The following is a 22,134-nucleotide window of genomic DNA, read 5'->3' as shown; positions in this document are numbered from 1 at the left end:
CCCAAAATAAAAAAATGTCCCTGCCCTATTCTAAATTTAAAAAGTTCAAAGCGCTTTTACCTTACCAGCCCTTAAAAGGGCCTTTAGCGGGGCATGCCCCAAAGAAAACTGCTCTTTTGCCTGTAAAGATAAACACAATACCACCCCCCAACATTACAACCCACCACCCACATACCCCTATTCTAAACCCACCCAAACCCCCCTTAAATAAACCTAACCTACCCCCCTGAAGATCTCCCTACCTTGTATTCACCCAGCCGGGCAGAACTCTTCATCCGATCCGGGCGATGTCCAATGAAGCGGAAAAGAAGTCTTCTTCCATCCAGGCGAACTCTTCTTCCATCCGGCGATGTCTTCAAGCAAAGCGGCATCTTCAATCTTCTTTCTTCGCTTATTTTTTGTAATTTAGCGTTTGTTTTTTTTGGTAATTTAGTTTAGTTTATTTTATTGTATTTTAGATTAGATATTTGTAGTTTCTTTAATTTATTGATAGTGTAGGTGTATTTGTAACTTAGGTTAGGATTTATTTTACAGGTAAATTGGTAATTATTTTAACTAGGTAGCTATTAAATAGTAAATAACTATTTCATAGCTATTGTACCTAGTTAAAATAAATACAAAGTTGCCTGTAAAATAAATATAAACCCTAAAATCACTACAATGTAATTATTAATTATATTGTAGCTATCTTAGGGTTTATTTTATAGGTAAGTATTTAGATTTAAATAGGAATATTGTAATTAATAATATTAATAAGATTTATTTTAATAAGAATTTAGTTAGGGATGTTAGAGTTAGATAGGGTTATTATACTATATATAATATAATAACGATATTAACTATATTAACCCCAATATAATTAGGGTTAATATAGTTAATATAGCAGGCGGCGGTGTAGGGGGATTACATTAGGGGTTAATATTTTTAAAATAGATGGCGGCGGGGTAGGAGCTCACTTTAGGGGGTAGGTAAGGTAGATAGCGGCGGGGTAGATGGCGGCGGGGTAGGTAAGGTAGATAGCGGCGGGGTAGATGGCGGCGGGGTAGACGGCGATGGGGTAGATGGCGGCGGGGTAGCTAAGGTAGATGGCGATGGGGTATATGGCGCCAGGGTAGCTAAGGTAGATTGCGGCAGGGTAGATGGTGATGGGGTAGATGGCGCCGGGGTAGCTAAGGTAGATTGCGGCGGTGTCCGGGAGCGGCGGTTTAGAGGTTAATAACTTTATTAGGTGGCGGCGGGGTCCGGGAGCGGCGGTTTAGGGGTTAATAACTTTATTAGGGATTGCGGCGCATATTAACAGCTATTTCAAAACGCATGCGCAAATTGTTGTCTCCTCGGGAGCGCGCTTCAAGCCTACGTAAGAGAGCAGGAGGGACTGCTCTATAAGCAATACCGGAAGTCAAGGATGGGAGGAGTTGGCGTTCAAGACGTAGATAAGTTATAAATTAAATTATAATATCACAAGATGCTTATTTTCCAAAATAAATATTGCGGTTTACATTGCAAGTATATTAGGAATTAATAATGTTCATTAGAAAGCATATGATTTACATTCACTTTAACAAGAACTGTGCCTGTGGTCTTCCATTTCCTCAAAGTGGACACTGACAGCTTAAATCTCTGCAATAGCTTTTTGTAGCCTTCCCCTAAACCATAATGTTGAACAATCTCATCCTCAGATGTACTATCTGGCAGTTGTTGAAGTAGTAAGGAGAAAGATGTTTGTAAGACACTACAGAGAGTGGGCAAATGCTTTAGTAAAAGATGGTAAATCTCTATATGAATCTGAGAAGATTAAGAGAGAATCATTTGGAAAACTTTTTCGAAAGTCATATTTACGAAACCGCCTTTTCAGAGGGCTCGATTCTTGGCCTTCATCTTTCTGTATTCGAAAACCACGGAGGTTTGACAGCAAGCTTCCCGATATATCTTTAAATGACTTGCAGTTTTTGCAGTCTTTTTGTCCTCCAGAAGTTCAGCTTTTTCTCAGGGTTCCCTTACTTTGTAATTTTGAGCCTCTGCACCAGCATGTACGTGCTTTACACAACTTAGTGAAAGCAGCGCAAAGTTTTGATGAAATGTCACAGACCATTACAGATCTCTTAAATGAACAAAAGGCTTCAAATGGTCAGCTCTCACCACAATCAGCAGTAACTTCACCTAGGATTGAAAGTACAACAGACCTTACAGCTACTACCTCATCTAAAACCCCTCCATCATTAAGTCTTCAGGCACCTATATGCCCCACTGATGAAATTCCAGGGGCATTAGAAGAATTGTCTCCGGACAGTATCGATGCCCACACATTTGATTTTGAAACAATAACTCATCCAAACACTGAACAGTCACTTAAACAGGGTTCCCTTGACTTGGACTCATTGACCGATAGTCCAGAGTCTGATTTTATGTCTGCAGTTAATGAGTTTGTTAGAGAGGAGAATCCTGTTTCACCGAACATTAGTGATACACAAAGCCCAGAAATGATGGTGGAATCTTTATATTCTTCTGTAATTAATGCAATAGACAGTAAACGTATGCAGGACAACAGGAGTAAAGCAAGAGATGATTGTATAGAAAACATCTCTCTTAAAGCTTGTGTGGAGAAATGTAAAATTGTTGCACAGGAATCCCAAACCAATCTGAGAAATTTTAAGGAAGATCTTTGCCGTTTAAGAACACTTGTACAAAGAGAACAAAATTACTTTGCATCTGCTATAAAATGTGTTTCAGTAGAAATTTTAAATTTGATTGAAGAAATGAAAGCTTCCATTGAAACCACAGTAAAGGAGAAACATTTAGAGGAATTACAAACATTAGAAAGGTCATATGAGAAAAGATTGTTGTTAGCAAAAGAAGATTTTGATACAAACGAGAAAAAGATTGCTACGTTACAGAGTTATCTAGCAGGACTACAAGAAGATTTACAGAATAAAGACAATGAATTTTCTTTGGTTAGAAATGAAAATGAAGCAATCCAATGTTTACAAATTGAAAAGGATGAAAAATTGTTACATCTACAAAATGCAATGAGGGAGCAAACTTCTGAAATTCAAAAGCTGAAACAATTACGGGAAGCTGCATTAGATGATTTCAAGAAACATCATGCTGAAAATGAAGAAAAACTCAAGCAACTAAGGGATGAATTTCAAATCTTAAAGAAAACTAATTTATTGGAACTTGAAGAGAATTTGAAACGTAAACATGCACAAGTGCTTGAAGATGTAATCACTGACAACAAATATTGCTTAGGAAAACTGGAGAGAGAGCATAATCTTAAAACTGAACAGCTACAAGAAACTTGCACGGAGTTGGTGCAAGAGAAAGACCGTCAGTTACAAGAATTAAATCTAAGAGTTTCTGAACTTTGGGAAATAAGGTGTAAATTGGAAGTTGAATTGGCACTAAAAGAAAAAGAAATCTATGAGATAAAATTATTACTTGAAGAAAACAAATCACAACAAAAGGATAACTTAGAATTTCAACTTGATGAGAAAACTGATGCCTTAAAAAAAGAAATAATTATGTTGAATAATTTGATTGAAGTCCAGAAAGTTGAATATGAAAGTGGACAAAGAGAACTTAGAACTTTATTGGAAACTGAGAAAGATCTGTGCATTTCAGAACTGTTAACAAGGCATGAATCAGACACAAATTTAATGCAAGACAATATTATTGAGCTGAACTCTGTAAATAAACGAGCATTAGAAGTTGAGCATAAATTACGCAAAGAGATAAGTGAACTAAAATGCAAATTAGATGATAATCTAAAAGCATTTGAAAAGCAAAGAGAACATCAAGAAATGGCTCTAAATGAACAGAAATCAAAATATGAAGTGATCATCCACAATTTTTTTTTTTAATTTTTTTATTTCATTTTATTAATACTTTTTCTCTTGACAATACAACAATAGATACAAAGAACCAGGATCATATGATCCAAACAATAATACAATTCCGACAGAACAAATTTCCTTTCAACTATCTGTCCCAAGAGATTTCTGGACATATGTAAAAACTTAAATAATTCCTGTGGACATTTCACATTGGTCTAATACCCTTGCGACTTATGAACTTATTAATATTCTTAGTTGGACTAATATATTCTAAACACACATTGTCTGTAACAGGCTTAACAGTACATAATCGCAATAAAATATTCATTCAATTCATGTAATTGTACTGCATTACGTAAAAAAAAGAAAAAAACTAAACTAATACCAATGATAATTCGATAATTATATTCAAATTATTACACTCAAATGGTAAAAAGGAGGCGAGGTATGGGAGGGAAATTTTTTTTTTTTTTTTATAAAGATCATATTTATTTCATCCAACTAATTGGTCCATATTGCAGGGAAATTGCCATTGAGAATATTTGATTTGGAAAAAAAAAATGGATTGCCTAAATGGGTAGATCAATTGTTTTTGTGACCCTACTGGCATTACTTGGATAACCCTACTCCATTTGGCAAAGAACGATTCTGTTTTTTGTTAAAGATCAATACATTATATTGTTCTATTATCTGTGTCTCTATTCGTTTAGAAAACTCAGCAATACTCGGCACTGACCTGGCTTTCCATTTTTCTAATATCAGTATGCATACAGTGTTAATTAGCGGAATGTTCCTAAACTTTATCAGGTCTGACCAGAATAACAATCTGTTGGCTTTTTAGCAAGAACTGCAAATTCAAAAGTCTATTAAGCCAGAAATTAATTTTTTACCAAAATGTGTCTTATTTTCGGGCACCACCAAAAGCAGTGCAGTAGATCCACCTTGTCAGAGCTACACCTAGAGCACAAGTTCCCCTCTGAGTACCAGCCTGCCATTTTTTTTGGCATAATGTAAGTCATATTAATTAATTTAAATTGGGATTCCTTACATGCATTGGAAGTTTTTGTTTTCTTAGCTAATAAAAAACTTAATTGGATGTCCTCCAAAGTTACCTCTGGAAACAATTTATTCCATTTAGTTAATAAAACATTCATGCATTGGTGTCCCATATGACAGACCAAGGTGGCATAAAACTTAGAAATTGAAAAACTTCCTTTCAAATAAACTTTAATGGTATCTGCTAAATTTCTGAGTGTCCAATCGGTGCCATGTTTTGTTTTAATCGTTTGGACATAATTTCATTTTGATCTATCAAATACCCAATTATTTATAAATGAAAATCATGGAAGTTGTTAGGGGTTCCTAAACTTTTGCATACAACTGTATATCACATAATTTCATCAGTTATTTGTAGAGCACCAACAGGTTCCGCAGCGCCAACATATACTGTACATACACATATCTTAAGTATAAACAACATCTCATATAGGCAATATTTACATTTATCTCTTTCATATAGGCAACTCTCTCTCTCATAGGCAACTCTCTCTCTCATAGGCAACTCTCTCTCTCATAGGCAACTCTCTCTCTCATAGGCAACTCTCTCTCTCATAGGCAACTCTCTCTCTCATAGGCAACTCTCTCACACATATAGGCAACTCTCTCTCTCTCTCTCTCACACACATATAGGCAACTCTCTCTCTCTCACACACATATAGGCAACTCTCTCTCTCACACACATATAGGCAACTCTCTCTCTCTCACACATATAGGCAACTCTCTCTCTCTCTCACACATATAGGCAACTCTCTCTCTCTCACACATATAGGCAACTCTCTCTCTCTCACACATATAGGCAACTCTCTCTCTCTCACACATATAGGCAACTCTCTCTCTCTCACACATATAGGCAACTCTCTCTCTCTCACACATATAGGCAACTCTCTCTCTCTCACACATATAGGCAACTCTCTCTCTCTCATATAGGCAACTCTCTCTCTCTCTCATATAGGCAACTCTCTCTCTCTCTCATATAGGCAACTCTCTCTCTCTCTCATATAGGCAACTCTCTCTCTCTCTCATATAGGCAACTCTCTCTCTCTCTCATATAGGCAACTCTCTCTCTCTCTCATATAGGCAACTCTCTCTCTCTCTCATATAGGCAACTCTCTCTCTCTCTCATATAGGCAACTCTCTCTCTCTCTCATATAGGCAACTCTCTCTCTCTCTCATATAGGCAACTCTCTCTCTCTCTCATATAGGCAACTCTCTCTCTCTCTCATATAGGCAACTCTCTCTCTCTCTCATATAGGCAACTCTCTCTCTCTCTCATATAGGCAACTCTCTCTCTCTCTCATATAGGCAACTCTCTCTCTCTCTCATATAGGCAACTCTCTCTCTCTCTCATATAGGCAACTCTCTCTCTCTCTCATATAGGCAACTCTCTCTCTCTCTCATATAGGCAACTCTCTCTCTCTCTCATATAGGCAACTCTCTCTCTCTCTCATATAGGCAACTCTCTCTCTCTCTCTCTCTCATATAGGCAACTCTCTCTCTCTCTCTCTCATATAGGCAACTCTCTCTCTCTCTCATATAGGCAATTTTTAAGAATGGCATGTGAGGAGATTTGTGAACAGTCTTTCAGGTATTTTGTGGGCAGAGCCAAGGCTGTCCCTACTTTCTCTCTGGAAACTGGGACATTTGTCTTGAAAGGGAAATAGTGGGAGGGACAGGAGAGCAAAGCTCACACACTGACAATCCTGCAAAATATGGGACAGTTGGGAATTCTGTATTAAAATATCCCTTTAAAAAGGTAAGAATGGCTGTATCATCTGACCTTCTACAAACGTGTATTCACTATCCAAGGTTTAACCCCTAAAGCCCTGTAAGTTACTATAGAAGAGGAATACAATATTTTGAGCATGTTAAAATTACTTCATAAATGTAAATCTTGTCATTAAAAACACAAGTTAAAGAAATAGCTTTTGAATTAGTTACTGGAAATATTTAAGATTTAAAAGATAAAAGGGATAGTAACATCAAAATAAAAAAAATTAAAAAAAGTAATGGTTCAGGTAGAGAACACAATTTTAAACAGCTTTCTTCTATTATCAAATTAGCTTTTTTCTCTTGGTTTTCTTTGTTTACGAGTAAACCTAGCAGCAATGCACTACGAAGAGCTAGCTAAACACATTAGGTGAGCCAATGAGGATAAGCATATGTGCGCCGCCACCAATTACCAGCTAGCTCCCAGCAGTGCATTCCAACTCCTGAGTAGGGCTGCAACTAATGATTAATTTCATAATCGATCAGCCAATTATTTTTTCGATTAATCAAAGAAAATTATTTTATATTTAAAATAAAATCCACGACCAAGATGCAATATTTATCTCTTTGTTAACTCTCCACCAATGCAAGGGGCCTTTTAAAGTAGGCCTGGACTACTTGAATATCTATATGCAACGGTAAATAACCAGCTATAAAGTTAGGGGAAAAAATATCTAGTCCACTCTTAAAATAACAGATATATACTAAGAGGTTGAATTTGGTACATATTACAATTAAAAAAAATATATATATTAAAAAAAAAAAAATCAAAAGCACTAAGGACACTGGGACCTATTTATGAAACGCCTGTCAGAGATGATCCGACAGTGCGGATAATGTTGGACAGACCTCGCTGAATGCGGAGAGCAATATGCTCTCCGCATTGCACCAGCAGCTCTTGTGGACTGCTGGTGCAACGCCGACCCCTGCAGATTTGCGGCCAATCGCCGATAGCAGGGGGTGTTAATCAACCCAATCGTATTCGATCGGGTTGAATTGCGACGATCTCTGTCCGCTTCCTCAGAGCAGACGGGCAGGTTATGGAGCAGCGGTCTTTAGACCTCTGCTTCATAACTGGTGTTTCTGGCGAGTCTGAAGGCTCGCCAGAAACACGGGGCTTCAAGATCCATACAGAGCTTGATAGATAGGCTCCTATATATCAATAACCAGGACAAAGACTTGCACATTTACCTATACAGTACATATAATCAGCAATAGCAAGCGATCCGCTAATAAATGTACCAACAAATAATAGTGCACATCAATCTAGTTCTAAATGTAAATAATAAGCTCAGCACTGTATCATGCAAAGCATAGTCCCAAATCACCTGATTTAATATAAACAATCCAAATGATGACTTCTATTATTTCTGGCTACCAGAGTGCACATACTCTTTGTTTATTGTTATTATTTCTGGGTTGCACATAAGCCAGGAGTAGTTGTAAACTTATACTGTCCTGAAAAAGTGAAAAGTAAACGTCTGTAGACATCCTTTAGGCTATGGGAATAACCATAAAATACAATACCATGTGCAGAAGCTCACTGTAGTGACGTAGCTGGTGTCTTATGCAAACCAACTAATTGATTATGAGATTCGTTGACAACTATTTTCATAATTGATTATATTGATTAGTTGTTAGCTCTACTCCTGAGCCTACATAGGTATGCTCTTCAACAAAAAGGATACCAAGAGAATAAGTAAATTTGATAATAGGAGTAACTTCAAAAGATCTGATGAAGCCCCTGTAGCCAATCCCAGGAGGAGGGGGGTCGAAACATGTGCCGGCTGGATGTTGTGGGAGCAGGTCCTGGAGGGAAATCCCCTACTTGCAAGGAGACCTGTGAGAACCATATAAGCATATAAGAGCGTATGCATCAAGCACTTTCTTCACTGGAGCAGCGATAATTATCTTTATAGTATTAAAGTCAGTCTTGCTTACAAGAAATGGCCTTTTTCCTAAATGGCGATTTTAAAGCTACAGTATGCACACAATTTAAAAGTGGATAACTTGTGATTGTTTCATTGATCACACTACCTAAGTTAAATTGGATCTGGAAAGGAGAGGGTGTTCTGCATTCTCATCAACTTCATTACATTACAGGGATGCGCAATTCCTATCGTCCGACGTACAAGACATGCTGTTTTGTGCGCCGGGCATGTGTTGGTTTTTTTTTTTACATTTAGCCCTCCTGCGGGCAAGCAGACCGCAACAGAGCTAAAGCTTTTTTCTTTCCTAAGATAAGGTGAATCCACGGAATCATCAATTACTGTTGGGAATATCACTCCTGGCAGCAGGAGGCGGCAAAGAGCACCACAGCAAAGCTGTTATATGTCACTTCCCTTCCCACAATCCCCAGTCATTCTCTTTGCCTTTGGTGCAAGGAGGTGGTGAAGTTTTGTTGTCTGTAGAAGATTAGATTTTCTCATTTCAATCAAGATATTATTTTGAAAACCAGAGCAGGTTTGCTCTGATCTTTCCTTTCAAGTTTGGGTATAGCCATACTCCAAGTTAGTCTCTTCAGTAGGGCAGTGGTGGCTTTAAAGCAGTTAGGAACTTGTAAGTTGAACCTTGCTACGTTTTCCCAACATATTTGCTGCCCTAGTATAGAAAGCCGGAGAAGGTTTGCTCTGATCTTTCTTTTTCTACTGGTCTCTGAGAAGCGGCATCCTCTCCTACCTAGTAAGCTGTCCTCCTGCCGGACGACGAGACGAAGTGCCTTTGTGTCTTCTGGGACTTGGAGACTGGCACTGAAAAGGTTAAGAACCTCTCTGCAACATTATGTGGGACATACAGTATATATCCTTTAGAAGGATATTTTTGGCAGGACACAGGCACTTTATGGTGGCAGGAGACTAGGGGTTAATATAGATTCCCCTGATTTTTGTGTTAATATTTAGAGGCACCCAAGGGGTTAATATCTTGACTCCTCTAATGTTTTTCATGTGTGTTCTGTTGAGCTTCTGTAGCTTTTTAGTGTACAGGCACAGTATTTGGAAAGCGCACAGCATGCACTGTTTATTTTGACTGCGCATTTGTATGGGATCTCTCACTCCGTTCTAGGATTCCTACCGGAGGCGCCATTGAGATTGAGAATTGCACTCACTGAGTAGTGTATCTGTACGCTATAATTGCGCTGAGTGTTGGGGCAAGGAATTTTTTACTTTGAATTTCAGTGCCTTTTTTTTCCAGCTGTAGGGGAGACCTTGATGGTGGCGTTCTGCTGGTAAAATGAAGCGCAATGTCAAATGTTCGCTCTTCATTTCCATTCTGCTGCTGTGTTCCGACCTCCTTCACTGAGAAGGAGATGCGGCACCATTCTCTCTCTCGCCGGGTCCAGTCATGTGAGCCCGCGTCTTTTAGTCTACTACGGTGGAGAACGGAGTAAATAGTTTATTCAGTTTGGCGCCGTGATATAGATTGCTGAAGATTTTTCTATTAACATAATGTGGTAAACGTCCTTATATTCCTTGGGATAAATTGTATTATCGGAGACATGTATATAATTTATTTAATAAGTATTTTCTCCCCTATACTGTGTTTTTGATTTGCTATAGTTTCTCTTACTTAACTGTTTGATTTTAAAGTGAAAGTTTTGTTTGTTTCTAGGAACATAACTTAAATTTAAAATGTCATAGAACAAAATGTTTTTTGGCCTTTGAGGAGGCATATCTGTTCCTCATATTAGCAAAAATATTTTTACATTTTAGACAAGTTAAAGTTCTATATCTTTCTATGCTGCATGTTTAGCTATAGGTATTGCATGTACAGATAGATTGTTGCCTCTGCGTTTTAGGTCTCCCAGGATGATACTGTTCAGGCTATGCCACAGTTTTCTCCTTAACCTCCCAAGCCTACATGGTGTCACATGCAGTGCCCTGCAGTTCCTCTAAAGCTCCTGGAGGAGTGTATTTGCCTAAAGATTTTGTAGCTCAGGTAACCTGTACGGTATCTGCCTTTCCTATCCTTTAGGGAAGCAAGAGCACATTTACAAGAATCAGATAGTAAGGTTTCTGCTCCTCAATCGGCTACACAGGTTGCTCACTCCTAAGTCTGGTGAGGAGAATTCGCCAGTAGCTTCCGTGGGTAAAGCTCAGATTCATACAGTATAATTCCTTCATCTGATGCTGTAGTGGTCTCCTTTAGATGTATGCTTGCACACCTCGTGTAATGTTAAAGGAGGTTTTGGCTACTTGGACGACATTGATACCTCTGTTTTGTGAACTTTATTATTTCTATGATGTTCCTTCCTATGAGGAAGTGTTTCTAGAAGTGGATATTTTCACATGAATAGGAGAAGCTAGGGATACCTTTTTCCCTGTTTCCTGTCCTTTAAAGGATTTTCCTGTTGATGGCTCCAATAGAATGCACAATGCTCTAAGTAGAAGGGGGCTTTTCTACTATGGTTCAAGAATTTTGATCCCTATGGAGGGTAGCTGCTCCTTTATGGATCCATGGATAGAAACTGGATGTTTAATTGTTCATTTAGAAGTAATGCCTTGTCTTATTAGACTTGCTGTGCTAGCCTGACAGGTTTTGTGGCTGAAGTCTTGGTCAGCTGAGAAGTCTACCTGTGGCTTCGAGGTACAGCCTTGGCTTTTAGTTCTGCAGTGGCAGGTCCATTTTTTATGTTTCCTCCAAATCCATGCTTCTGGCATTTCCTTTCAAGGATGAGTCCCTGTTTGGACTTGATCTGGCAGAATTATCCTCTGACTTTCCAGGTGAAAAAAGGCTTTTCTACCACTCGTCAGAGAGCAAGACTAAAGAAAAGTTTTCCTTTTCCTCTTTCTGCAGGGTCTGCCATGCCTTTTGGAATCCAGCCACACTTAGTCAATTAAGTTTTCCTTCCAGGAGCAAATTTCTACTTCTAGAGTATCTGCAAGGTATGATGAGGGGTATTCCTTGAACTGGGTTCAGGACCTTCCTCTCTGGGAATGATAGTTCCAGTCCCAGTTTGGAATGGGATCTAGGTATTTACCTAAAAATTCTCAGGTTCTGACCTTTAAGTAGTCTCCATTTTCATTTGGTTCAAGAGGGCCTGTTCTTAAGGATGCGTATTTATTGTTCCCATGGAATCTTCAAGTTCCTGAGTTTCGTCAAAGAAAAACTTAAGTCTTGGGATAATGAAGGGTGCTTTCTGGACTGTATATGGTTCACGCGTTTCCTTCCTTCGGGCAAACTCTTTAAAAAAATCATGTAAAAAAATCATAAGTAAGCTTATGAGTGTGCACGTGTCTGCAGCTCTATATGGCAGCAGTTTTCCAACAATGTTATACATTAGCAGGAGCACTAGATGGCAGCACTATTTCCTGTCATGTAGTGCTTCAGGCATGTGCACACTACCTACCTAGGTATCCCTTCAACAAAGAAAATTTGATAATAGAAGTAAATTGGAAACTTTTTAAAAATTGTATTCTCTTTCTGAATAATGAAATATTTTTTTGGGGTTTAATGTCCCTTTCATAGATTCTCTATCTAAAACAAGTTTCTAACAGAGGTCACATAATCAAGGATTTATTCCTTTTGTCTCTGCATGTATTCTGTCCAGCCAACAGAAAGCTCTTGTGGTCCGGTAGATAGCTTAAACATCTTGCAACCAGAGGGTTGGGAGTTTGGATCTAGCTGCAGTTGTTTTTTCCTTCACTTTTCAAGTGACTCACTGTATGGAGGGAACTGGTCTGATGGTTTCCATTGACATTATTCCCTTTTCTATTCTCCATAAAATGGAGAACATTAGGATCTGTCTCAAAGGATAGATCTAGATCAGTCGACAAGAGACTCTCTCCCATAGCAGGGTTTTTCAGGAGGGGCACGTGTGTCTGGGTGATGTGACCACAGACGCCAGCCTGCTGGGCTGGGAAGCAGTCTGGGATTTATTTAAGACACAGGGATTATGGAATTGGAAGTGTCTGCTCTCCTCTTTATCATCTTGGAACAGAGCGATTTACAATGCTCTGATGTTTTAGCATCAGTAGTCCTTAGCTTGGTTCAAGTTGGACAATATCACTTCAATGGCTTACATCAGCCACCAGGGAGGAACTCTGAATTCTTAGTCATCTAGGAGGTGACCTGGGGTGGTCTATTGGTCCTAGCAAGGGTAGCAGTGTTCACTCTGGCTTTGAAAAAATTTTAAAATCAGACTTCTGAACAGTCAGATATTTCATCCCTGGGAGTGGGCTCTCCTTCCGGAGTTGTTCTCTAGGTAAACCCTCAAATGGAGGGTTCTGGAATTGGCTTCTAAGAGTGTTTTGGCTGAATTCCAAGTTTTTAAGGCTTGGTTCAGGTCAAGTGATCCACAGGCCGCCCTGATAGATGTTCTGGCGGTTTTCTTGGAATTTTAGTCTTGCATTCCTATATCCTCCATTTTCTCTTCTTCCATGAGTCACGGATCATATTAATCAGGAGGGAGCATCTGCGTTTTAATGCCCCTGCGTAGCCACACAGGACCTGGTTTGCAGACCTAGTGGAAATGTCATCTTTTCCACCTTGGAGCTTCTGAGGAATGACCTTCTGATAGGGTCAGGATTCAGGGCGTTTTCCTTCATCCAAATATCGTTTTCTCTGAAGCTGACTACTTGGAGATTGAAAGCTTATTTTTGTCTAAGCGTGGGATGGTCATTGTTAACATGATTCAGGCTTGAAAGCCAGTTTCTAGAAAGATTTACCATACATGGTATGGCGTAAGTATCTTTATTAGTACTCTTGGAGTAGTAAGGATTCCAAAAATGTTATTCTTTCTCCAGGAAGGTTTGGAGAAGGGCTTGTCTGTCAGTACTCTGAAGGGTCAGATTTCTGCTCCATCTATTTTGCTGCACTTGCGTCTAGCGGACGTGCCAGATGTGCAATCTTTTTGTCAGGCCTTGGTCAGAATCAGGCCTGTGTTTAAGTCTGTTCCACCTTGGAGCCTTAATCTTGTTCGTAGAGTTTTGCAGCAGGCTCCGTTTGAGCCATTGCGTTCCATAGATATGAAGTTTTTTTTTTAAGGTTTTGTTTCTTAACGTTATCTTTTCTATTCAGAGAGAGTTTTGCAGTGTGATTCGCCTTTTAGCTTTCATGCCGATGAGGCGGTCCTTTGTACTAAGATAGGTTCCTTCATTAAGTGGTTTCGGACAGAAATTTAATCAGGAAATTGTTGTTCCTTCCCTTTGTCAGTTCTTTTCTGAAGAACATTTGTTGCTCAGTTTGGAGGTGGTGTGTGCTTTAAAATTTTTATTTGCAGACGACTTAGGATTTTCGCCAGTCTTCTGCCCTGGTTGTTTGTTTCTCTGGGAAACGCAAGGATCAGATAGCTTCTTCTACTTGTTCTCTCTGGTTGAGAAGTATAATTGGATCTGTTTATGCGACTGCTGGGCAACAGTCTCCTGAGAGAATTACAACTCATTCCTCTAGGGCTGTCTCTTCTTCTTGGATTTTCAAAAATGAAGCTTCTGTGGAACGGATTTGCAAGGCTGCATCTTGGTCTTCTCTGCATTCCCTGTCCAAATTTTACACATTTTTTGCCTCGATTGAGGTTCTTTCGGGAAAAAGGTTTGTCAAGCAGTGGTGCCTTCTGTTTAGGTTACCTGTCTTGTCCCTCCCTAATCATCGGTGTCCTCTAGCTTGGTTATTGGTTCCCAACAGTAATTGATGATTCCATGGACTCACCGTATCTTAGGAAAGAAAGACTTAAATTATGCTTACCTGATCATTTTCTTTTCTTCAGACGGGGAGAGTCCACAGCTGCATTCATTACTTTTGGGAATTCAGAATCTGGCCACCAGGAGGAGGCAAAGACACCCCAGACAAAGGCTTAAATACCTCCCCCACTTCCCTCATCCCCCAGTCATTCTGCCGGGAGAACAAAGGAACAGTAGGAGAAATATCAGGGTGAAAAATGTGCCAAAAGAACAAAAAACAAAAATTACGGCCGCCCCATATTAAAAAAAAAAAAAAAAAGAAGAAGTGCGGGCGGGGAGCTGTTGGCTCTCCCAGTCTGAAGAAAAAATCATCATCGGGGAGAGTCCACAGCTGCATTCATTACTTTTGGGAAAACAATACCCAAGCTATAGAGGACACTGAACGCAAAAACGGGCGGGTACAAAAGGCGGCCCATTCTGAGGGCACCACAGCCTGAAAACACACAAACTACCGACAAAAAAAAAAAACTGCGTCACTAGAAGCCGAAACAAGGAAAAGGCCCAAGTAACTGCCCAACAGTTAGAACCAGCAAGGCCCTTGCTAGAGACCGCTCAGGTTATTAGACTTGACCAAGCCAAAAAGTCTCTGAGGAGACAAAATCCCGCAGGCACTCAGCCCACAAAATAAACTCACCCCCGACCCGAAAGAAGGGGAACATCCACATTCCCCCAGAAGGGAATAAAAAGTACTTGGATAAGAGAGTACAAAAGGACACTCTGAACACAAAAAGGACTAGGGCAAAAAGAAAACCCAAAAAGGTAACTCCAAGAGAGTAAACCAGGATGAAACAGGGCAAGACCGATTAAAAAAACCCTACCGACCCAGCAGGGCAAAGGGAGGATGAAATCACTATCAGCATTAAAACCAAGGGATAGAAGTAATGCCCTGAGAACTGAAAGGGAGAAGGAAGAACTCCTCCCCTACGCAGAGCGCTAACGCGCACCCAGGATAGAGCAACCGAAAGACAACCATCTCCAGGAGCCGCTGAAAAAAAAAACAGCATCAGAATATCTAAATATGCTCCTCCAAAGCCATAGGTGTCCTGCTGCAAAAAAAGAGGACCTAGCGAACACGAGTCGCCAACCCTAGCTATTAACGGCGGCACAGGACTGTCTTCAGAGAAAAAGAACTCCAAATTAGTGCAGAACAACTTCTTCCCAAGAAAGGCAGGAAGGAAAAGAACATAACCCAGAAAACAGTAGAGAAAAAACTACCTGCTGAGAGGGGATCCACGGCATAGTCTCCCACCTAAGGAAGGCTCACAATATCAAACTCCGATAGGTGGCCAAAGATCAACAGACCAGAGAGATCCCTAACCCTCGCTCCAGGCAACGAACCCAGCACCAAAGTGACTGATAATGTCCGAAAGACAAAGGAAATAAAATTCCCCGAATCATCAAGACCTTCAGGAAGGAAAAGGGAGGAGAACCAACCCCCCCCCCCCAAAAGAGCTTGGGTTCCAGAAACCAGTCGCAGCCCCCTTCTCAAAGACTAAGGACACTCCCAAAGGGAGACCCTCTACTGAAACTATAGTAATGGCATGTCACAAGAATCCAACCCTTCACTCTGACATCCTGCATGCAAGGCAGGGGGGACAACCCCATTGAACAGAGAGAGAGAAAAAAAAATTCCTCAGAGCACCAGGTGTATACTATGGAATGCCAAATTCACCTCAAAGGGCGAGAAAACGAAACCAGAACAGCTCATCCACATGCAGGCATGGAGCGCAAGACTGTATACAGACTCAAAAGGTCAAGTACCGAACAAAGAACCATCCGGCCACTACGGCTGGCTCAGTCTAAGTCTAATCCTCCAATAAAAGAGAAAAATATTTGCCCGTAGGAACAGAAGATGATGTCCCGGAACCGGGAAACTGGGCTGCCCCGAACCATTCCTAACGGATCTGGATACAGAACCCCAACCAAAATGTCCAGTCAAGACAAGGACCAAGACAAAAAAAAACCCTGACACCCAGAACCGACTTTCCACAATTAATAACCCCTGAGGAACCACCGGGTTACCCCATCCGGAGCAGACTTTGCACCACAGGTGATGCAATCACAGTCATATCCAAGACACCTTGGACACTGAACTCTCACGTAAGTATCCCAGACAGAAAGTGCTTAAGACACCCACAGCGGTATACAACTCCCAACTTAAAGGGTGCTATGCAATGATGAAAGGCCACACAGCTACACTGGTTGACCCTAAAGGCTCTAGGGACAACACCCACTAAGTCCAAAGACTAAGGAAACGGACAGGATCCTCTTCCTGGAAGCCCCTACAGCTCGAGGAAATAACGAATGAACGAACATCCTAACCCCTGGAGGGTGAAAACCCAAACACGCCTAAGTAGGGGCGAACACAAGAAAGGAGACAACCTAATCTGAAAATATCCAAAATATGGGAGCAGACGAGATCCCAGAAGTAGATTAAGCCAAAAGGCCCTAAATTCCTGAAACAGATGACCAGAAGGCCAACCCCAAGGAAAGGGGACAAAAAGGCCCAATCAGCCTCAAACCAAAGGAGAGATACCGTCATCAAGGCAGAGTCCAAGAGGACAATCTCTCAAAATAGAAGACAAGAAAAATGTTACAGAGAGTAATCCTTAGCACGATCCGATCTGGACCCCCGCCAACAAATAGGAACAGGACAGTGAGGACTGAGTACAATCCCCTGATACCCCACCCAAAAGAAGAAATGAGAACCAGCCTGACGTCTGGGACGAAAAGGACTCCTCTACCATGTTTTAGCCCTGTATGGGCAGAGCCTCAAAAATGTATTGAAACTCATGGAAGTTCCACTTCACGAAAACTCTAGCAAAAAGCGAAAGCATTATTAGATTCGAAGAGAAACCAAAAAATAGCGAACTCCTCGTCCGAGTGAGCAACTCACCACCCAACGAGGTGAGCCAGTTACACCGGCACCACGTGGATGACAGACCGTAAGGAACAGAAAATAGCGCCCGACCAGGACCAGCCTGCTACATAGGGCACTCAAAACTGACCCAGGCCACAGAAAAATCAAAGACCCCAATAGGAATAGACAAAGGATTTAAAGACATAATGTACCAACACCTTAACATCTGTCTTCCGCGAAAGTGCTCAAGCAACCACAAAATCAGTAGTATCAAATTCCAGAGAGAAATATTTCCCAATGGAAAAATAACAGACATGAGCTTCTTAAAAAAACAAAATAAAAACTACATCCTAACCGGATCAAAGAAAGAGGGCAGCACCCGCAGGTGAACACCCAAAAAGACTGGGCACACAAACAGGACCAGCCAGAGACCCCATTCTTCCAACGCTCAGAACTGGAATAAGATGCCCAAAAAAGAAAAGTACATTGGAGACGACAAGGAGATTAACTTCATCCCCACACGTCTAACCCAGCTTGCCATCTGGAACAGAAGACAGAGGATCCCTCAACCTATTAGGTCAGGGATTCTCCAGCACCACCAAAACATGCCGCCGCAGGACACAAAGGCGTGCCAGTCTAAACTAAAATCAAAACTTACCTCCACCAGGGCAACCGACGACCCCGTACCAGAGGGTTGGGCCCCTGAAGCTTTAGAGGAAACCGCTTCCCCAGATGGGTGATCTGACCCAGAAGATCCTACACCTGATGAGCCCTGGTTAGCAAAACACGGACAGTATCTCAGCAACATCTCCCTCTCTGGAAGATTTAAATGCGCCAACACCATAGATATGGCCATGCGGAACCGTGCCGTAACCTCTGGAGGAAATAAGCCACCTTCCAAAGAAGGGGCAACGGCATTAGGGACACCTGTGTGCATAGCCAAAGTAGGTTTTAGGAGATGCGCCGCACGGGATATGGGATCCCCGGGGCGGATGACTCAGCAGACTCTAAGTTTCCTGTATTGGGAGAAGAGAGCACTCTAAAGCGGCATTCAGAACATAACTGATGGACATGGATTACCCGGGCCATTTCATACTCCTCTCAAGAAGTAGAATCTGAATCCGAGACATTTGTCTCCAAAAAAATCAGAATCCTCCATAACGTGGTGATAAAAATTATGGATAGAAAAAATAAGACCGGCACCTTACACCCCCATGGCTGGGGCACTCACCACCTTCTGTAAGCCAGACAACTAGCAAAACAGACTCCGTCGCCACATGGTCAGGAATACGGAAATGGAGAACAGAACGTGACCATGCCTAGTCACAAGGTACCCCGTGCAGGCCATATAAAAGCACACCAAGACCACCAGGGCCGCGCAGTGTGACATAAAAAACGGTCATTATGTTCCGATATAGCCACGAGCCCAAGTTTCACTACACATTAGCAGACAGAATCACATAACAAACATGATTAAAGCCCCCTGTTCAATAACCCCCTTAGGAGATGTTAACCCTTTATTCCATAAAGATAAAGGAGTCCCACTGAGACCCTGACTTCTTCCCTGAAAATTACATAACATTCACATCATTGGAGTAAAATGAAACGATCTTACCGGAATCTACACTGTGGAACAGGAATACGGCACTTCAAGTGTGACAGATAATAGCCTCGCTTCTGACATGGAATTAAGTGAAGAAAGCAGGCAGCGAAACTCGTCAACTCTGATTGCTAAGGAGCCGTTAACATGAGTTGGGATGGTTTCGCAGAAAGACTCTCCCTGCATCTACGGATTTTAACCTTCATCCATGCTCTCATTGAGAGGCTGACAGGATTACTTAAAACTCCAGTCCCATTTCGAAGAGTACTACCATCCATAAGAGACTATATTAAATCTTTCGACACTTCTCTGCCAACCTCTTGTGACAAAAGGCAAAGAATGACTGGGGGAGGTATTTAAGCCTTTGGCTGTGGTGTCTGCCTCCTCCTGGTGGCCAGGTTCTGAATTCCCAAAAGTAATGAATGCAGCTGTAGACTTTCCCCGTTTATGAAGAAAACGGAAATAAACTTATTAGGTAAGCATACATTTTTTGGATACGGTGAGTACACGGCCCGCCCTTTTTAAGACAGTTATTTTTAACTTAACCTCAGGCACCTCTCTACACCTTGTGTTTCCTTTTTCTCCATTTTCCTTCGGTCGAATGACTGGGGATTGTGGGAAGGGAAGTGACATAACAGCTTTGCAGTGGTGCTCTTTGCCTCCTCCTGCTGGCCAGGACTGATATTCCCAACATTAATTGAGGATTCCGTGAACTAACCATATCCGGAAAGAAAGAAATTTATCACGTAAGCAAACATTTAGTTTTTTCTTTTCTTGTAATTCTAATAGTGGCCAGCATGGGTGCGACAGTAGTGTTGGCAGAGTGAGAATAGGAGAAGAAACCCGCGCACAGCATCTCCATGATGCGCTCAACACAGTACTTTCCCTGTGTCAATTGATACATGTTGGAGGATAAAATTCCAGCTAGCACAACGCTTAAAGGGACAGTCAACACCAGAATTTTTGTTGTTTAAAAAAGATAGATAATCCCCTTATTACCCATTCCCCAGTTTCGCATAACCAACACTGTTATATTAATACACTTTTTACTTCTGTGACTTACTTGTATCTAAGCATCTTCTGACCGCCCCTAATCACATGACTTAGTTATTATCTATAGACTTGCATTTTAGCCAATTAGTGCAGTGTCTGCCACTAGTCACGAGCGTGATCACAATGCTATCTATATGGCCTACATGAGCTTGCTCTCCCCTGCTGTGAAAAGTAAATAAAATAGAGGCGGCCTTCAAAGGCTTAGAAATTATCATATGTGCCTTCCTAGGTTTAGCTTTCAACTAGAATACCAAGAGAACAAAGCAAAATTGTGGCTAAAAGTAAATTGAAAAGTTGTTTAAAATTACATGCCCTATTAGAAAACAGTTTTTTTTGGACTAGACTGTCCCTTTAATGCAGAATTAAGCAGACAATATCCTGTAATCTGCAGGGGTTACTAGCTCTGTGTGTCCAGGTAAGCAAATGTTTTACAGCTTGCACACCGGCTTCTGTAGATAGGTAAGCGGTAGTTGCAAATCTGAGCAGCAACTTTAATTTCAAGCCTCAGTTTTAAGCACGCCTACTCTGAACAGGCAGCTGATAAAGTCTGTTTCAGGAAAGCTTGAAATTAGTGGCCGCTCAGAACTACCTACACGTGGGGAACATAATGTAAATGTGGAATAAGGAGTGTTGTAGTGGTATGGCGATGTTTGGTCATCCTCCCATGTTTCTTAATGCTCAGCATAAAATACGGCTCTCTGAATTCAAAGCACCAAAAAAAAAAAAAGGATTTAAGACACTAAACACAAAACAAAATGTATGCTTGCCTGATAAATTTCTTTCTCTTGTGGTGTATCCAGTCCACGGGTTCATCCATTACTTGTGGGATATTCTCCTTCCCAATAGGAAGCTGCAAGAGGACACCCACAGCAGATCTGTCTATATAGCTCCTCCCCTAACTGCCCCCTCCCAGTCATTCGACCGAAGACAAGCAAGAAAAAAGGAGAAACTATAGGGTGCAGTGTTGACTGTAGTTTAAAAATAAAAAACACCTGCCTTAAAATGACAGGGCGGGCCGTGGACTGGATACACCACAAGAGAAATAAATTTATCAGGTAAGCATAAATTTTGTTTTCTCTTGTAAAGGTGTATCCAGTCCACGGGTTCATCCATTGCTTGTGGGATACCAATACCAAACCTTTAGGACACAGATGAAGGGAGGGACAAGGCAGGCCCTTAAACGGAAGGCACCACTGCCTGTAAGACCTTTCTCCCAAAAATAGCCTCCAAAGAAGCAAAAGTATCGAATTTGTAGAATTTAGAAAAAGTATGAAGCGAAGACCAAGTCGCCACCTTACAAATCTGTATAACAGAGGCCTCATTTTTAAAAGCCCATGTGGAAGCTACCGCTCTAGTGGAATGAGCTGTAATTCTTTCAGGAGGCTGCTGGGTAGCAGTCTCATAAGCTAAGCGTATTATACTTCTTAGCCAAAAAGATAGAGAAGTTGCCGAAGCCTTTTGGCCTCTCCTCTGTCCAGAGTAGACAACAAACAAAGCAGATGTTTGACGAAAATCCTTCGTAGCTTGTAAATAAAACTTTAAAGCACGAACCACATCAAGATTGTTGTTCCTTCATTATGTCCTAATCCTTCCTCAAAGAAGGAACGTCTTTTACACAATCTCCTGATTGATGTTCTTATTAGATACTACCTTAGGAAGAAACCCAGGTTTGGTACGCAAAACTACCTTATCTGGAAAATCAGATAAGGGGAATCACATTGCAAAGCAGATAACTCCGAAACTCTTCGAGTCGAGGAGATAGCTACTAGAAACAGAACTTTCCAAGATAAAAGTTAAATATCTATGGAATGCAGAGGTTCAAACGGAACCCCTTGAAGAACCTTAAGAACTAAATTTAAACTCCATGGCGGAGCAACAGGTTTAAACGCAGGCTTAATTCTGACTAAAGCCTGACAAAACACCTGAACGTCTGGAACCTCAGCCAGACATTTGTGCAAAAGAATAGACAGAGCAGAAATCTGTCCCTTTAAGGAACTAGCAGACAATCCTTTCTCCAATCCCTCCTGGACAAAGGATAAGATTCTAGGAATCCTGACTTCAATCCATGAGTAACCCTTGGATTAACACCAATGAAGATATTTACACCATAGCTTATGATAGATTTTCCTGGTGACAGGCTTTCGAGCCTGAATTAAGGTATCAATGACCGACTCGGAAAAACCACGCTTTGATAGAATCAAGCGTTTAATCTCCAAGTAGTCAGACGCAGAGAAATTAGATTTGGATGTTTGAAAGGGCCTTGAAGTAGAAGGCCCTGTCTCAGCG

At 41.0% G+C, this 22,134-nt stretch overlaps 1 protein-coding gene and 1 non-coding gene across 2 annotated transcripts in view; one reads left to right on the top strand and one right to left on the bottom strand.

The window, feature by feature from the left end:
- The window catches only part of LOC128638946 (RB1-inducible coiled-coil protein 1-like), a 40,695-nt gene extending 36,835 nt beyond the window's left edge, over nucleotides 1–3,860 (top strand). The window contains exon 2 of the mRNA XM_053691077.1: nucleotides 1,680–3,860. Coding sequence (XP_053547052.1) covers nucleotides 1,680–3,860 — 2,181 coding nt within the window. The remainder of the gene's footprint in view (nucleotides 1–1,679) is intronic.
- A 13,227-nt stretch (nucleotides 3,861–17,087) lies between these two features.
- On the bottom strand, nucleotides 17,088–17,200 carry LOC128639292 (U5 spliceosomal RNA). Its single transcript, XR_008399161.1, has one exon. It is a non-coding gene; the product is annotated as a U5 spliceosomal RNA (small nuclear RNA).
- Nucleotides 17,201–22,134: the final 4,934 nt, after the last annotated feature.

Source organism: Bombina bombina, chromosome 8, assembly GCF_027579735.1.
Source record: "Bombina bombina isolate aBomBom1 chromosome 8, aBomBom1.pri, whole genome shotgun sequence".
Classification (NCBI taxonomy): Eukaryota; Metazoa; Chordata; class Amphibia; order Anura; family Bombinatoridae; genus Bombina; species Bombina bombina.
This window is presented reverse-complemented; position numbering and strand designations above follow the sequence as displayed.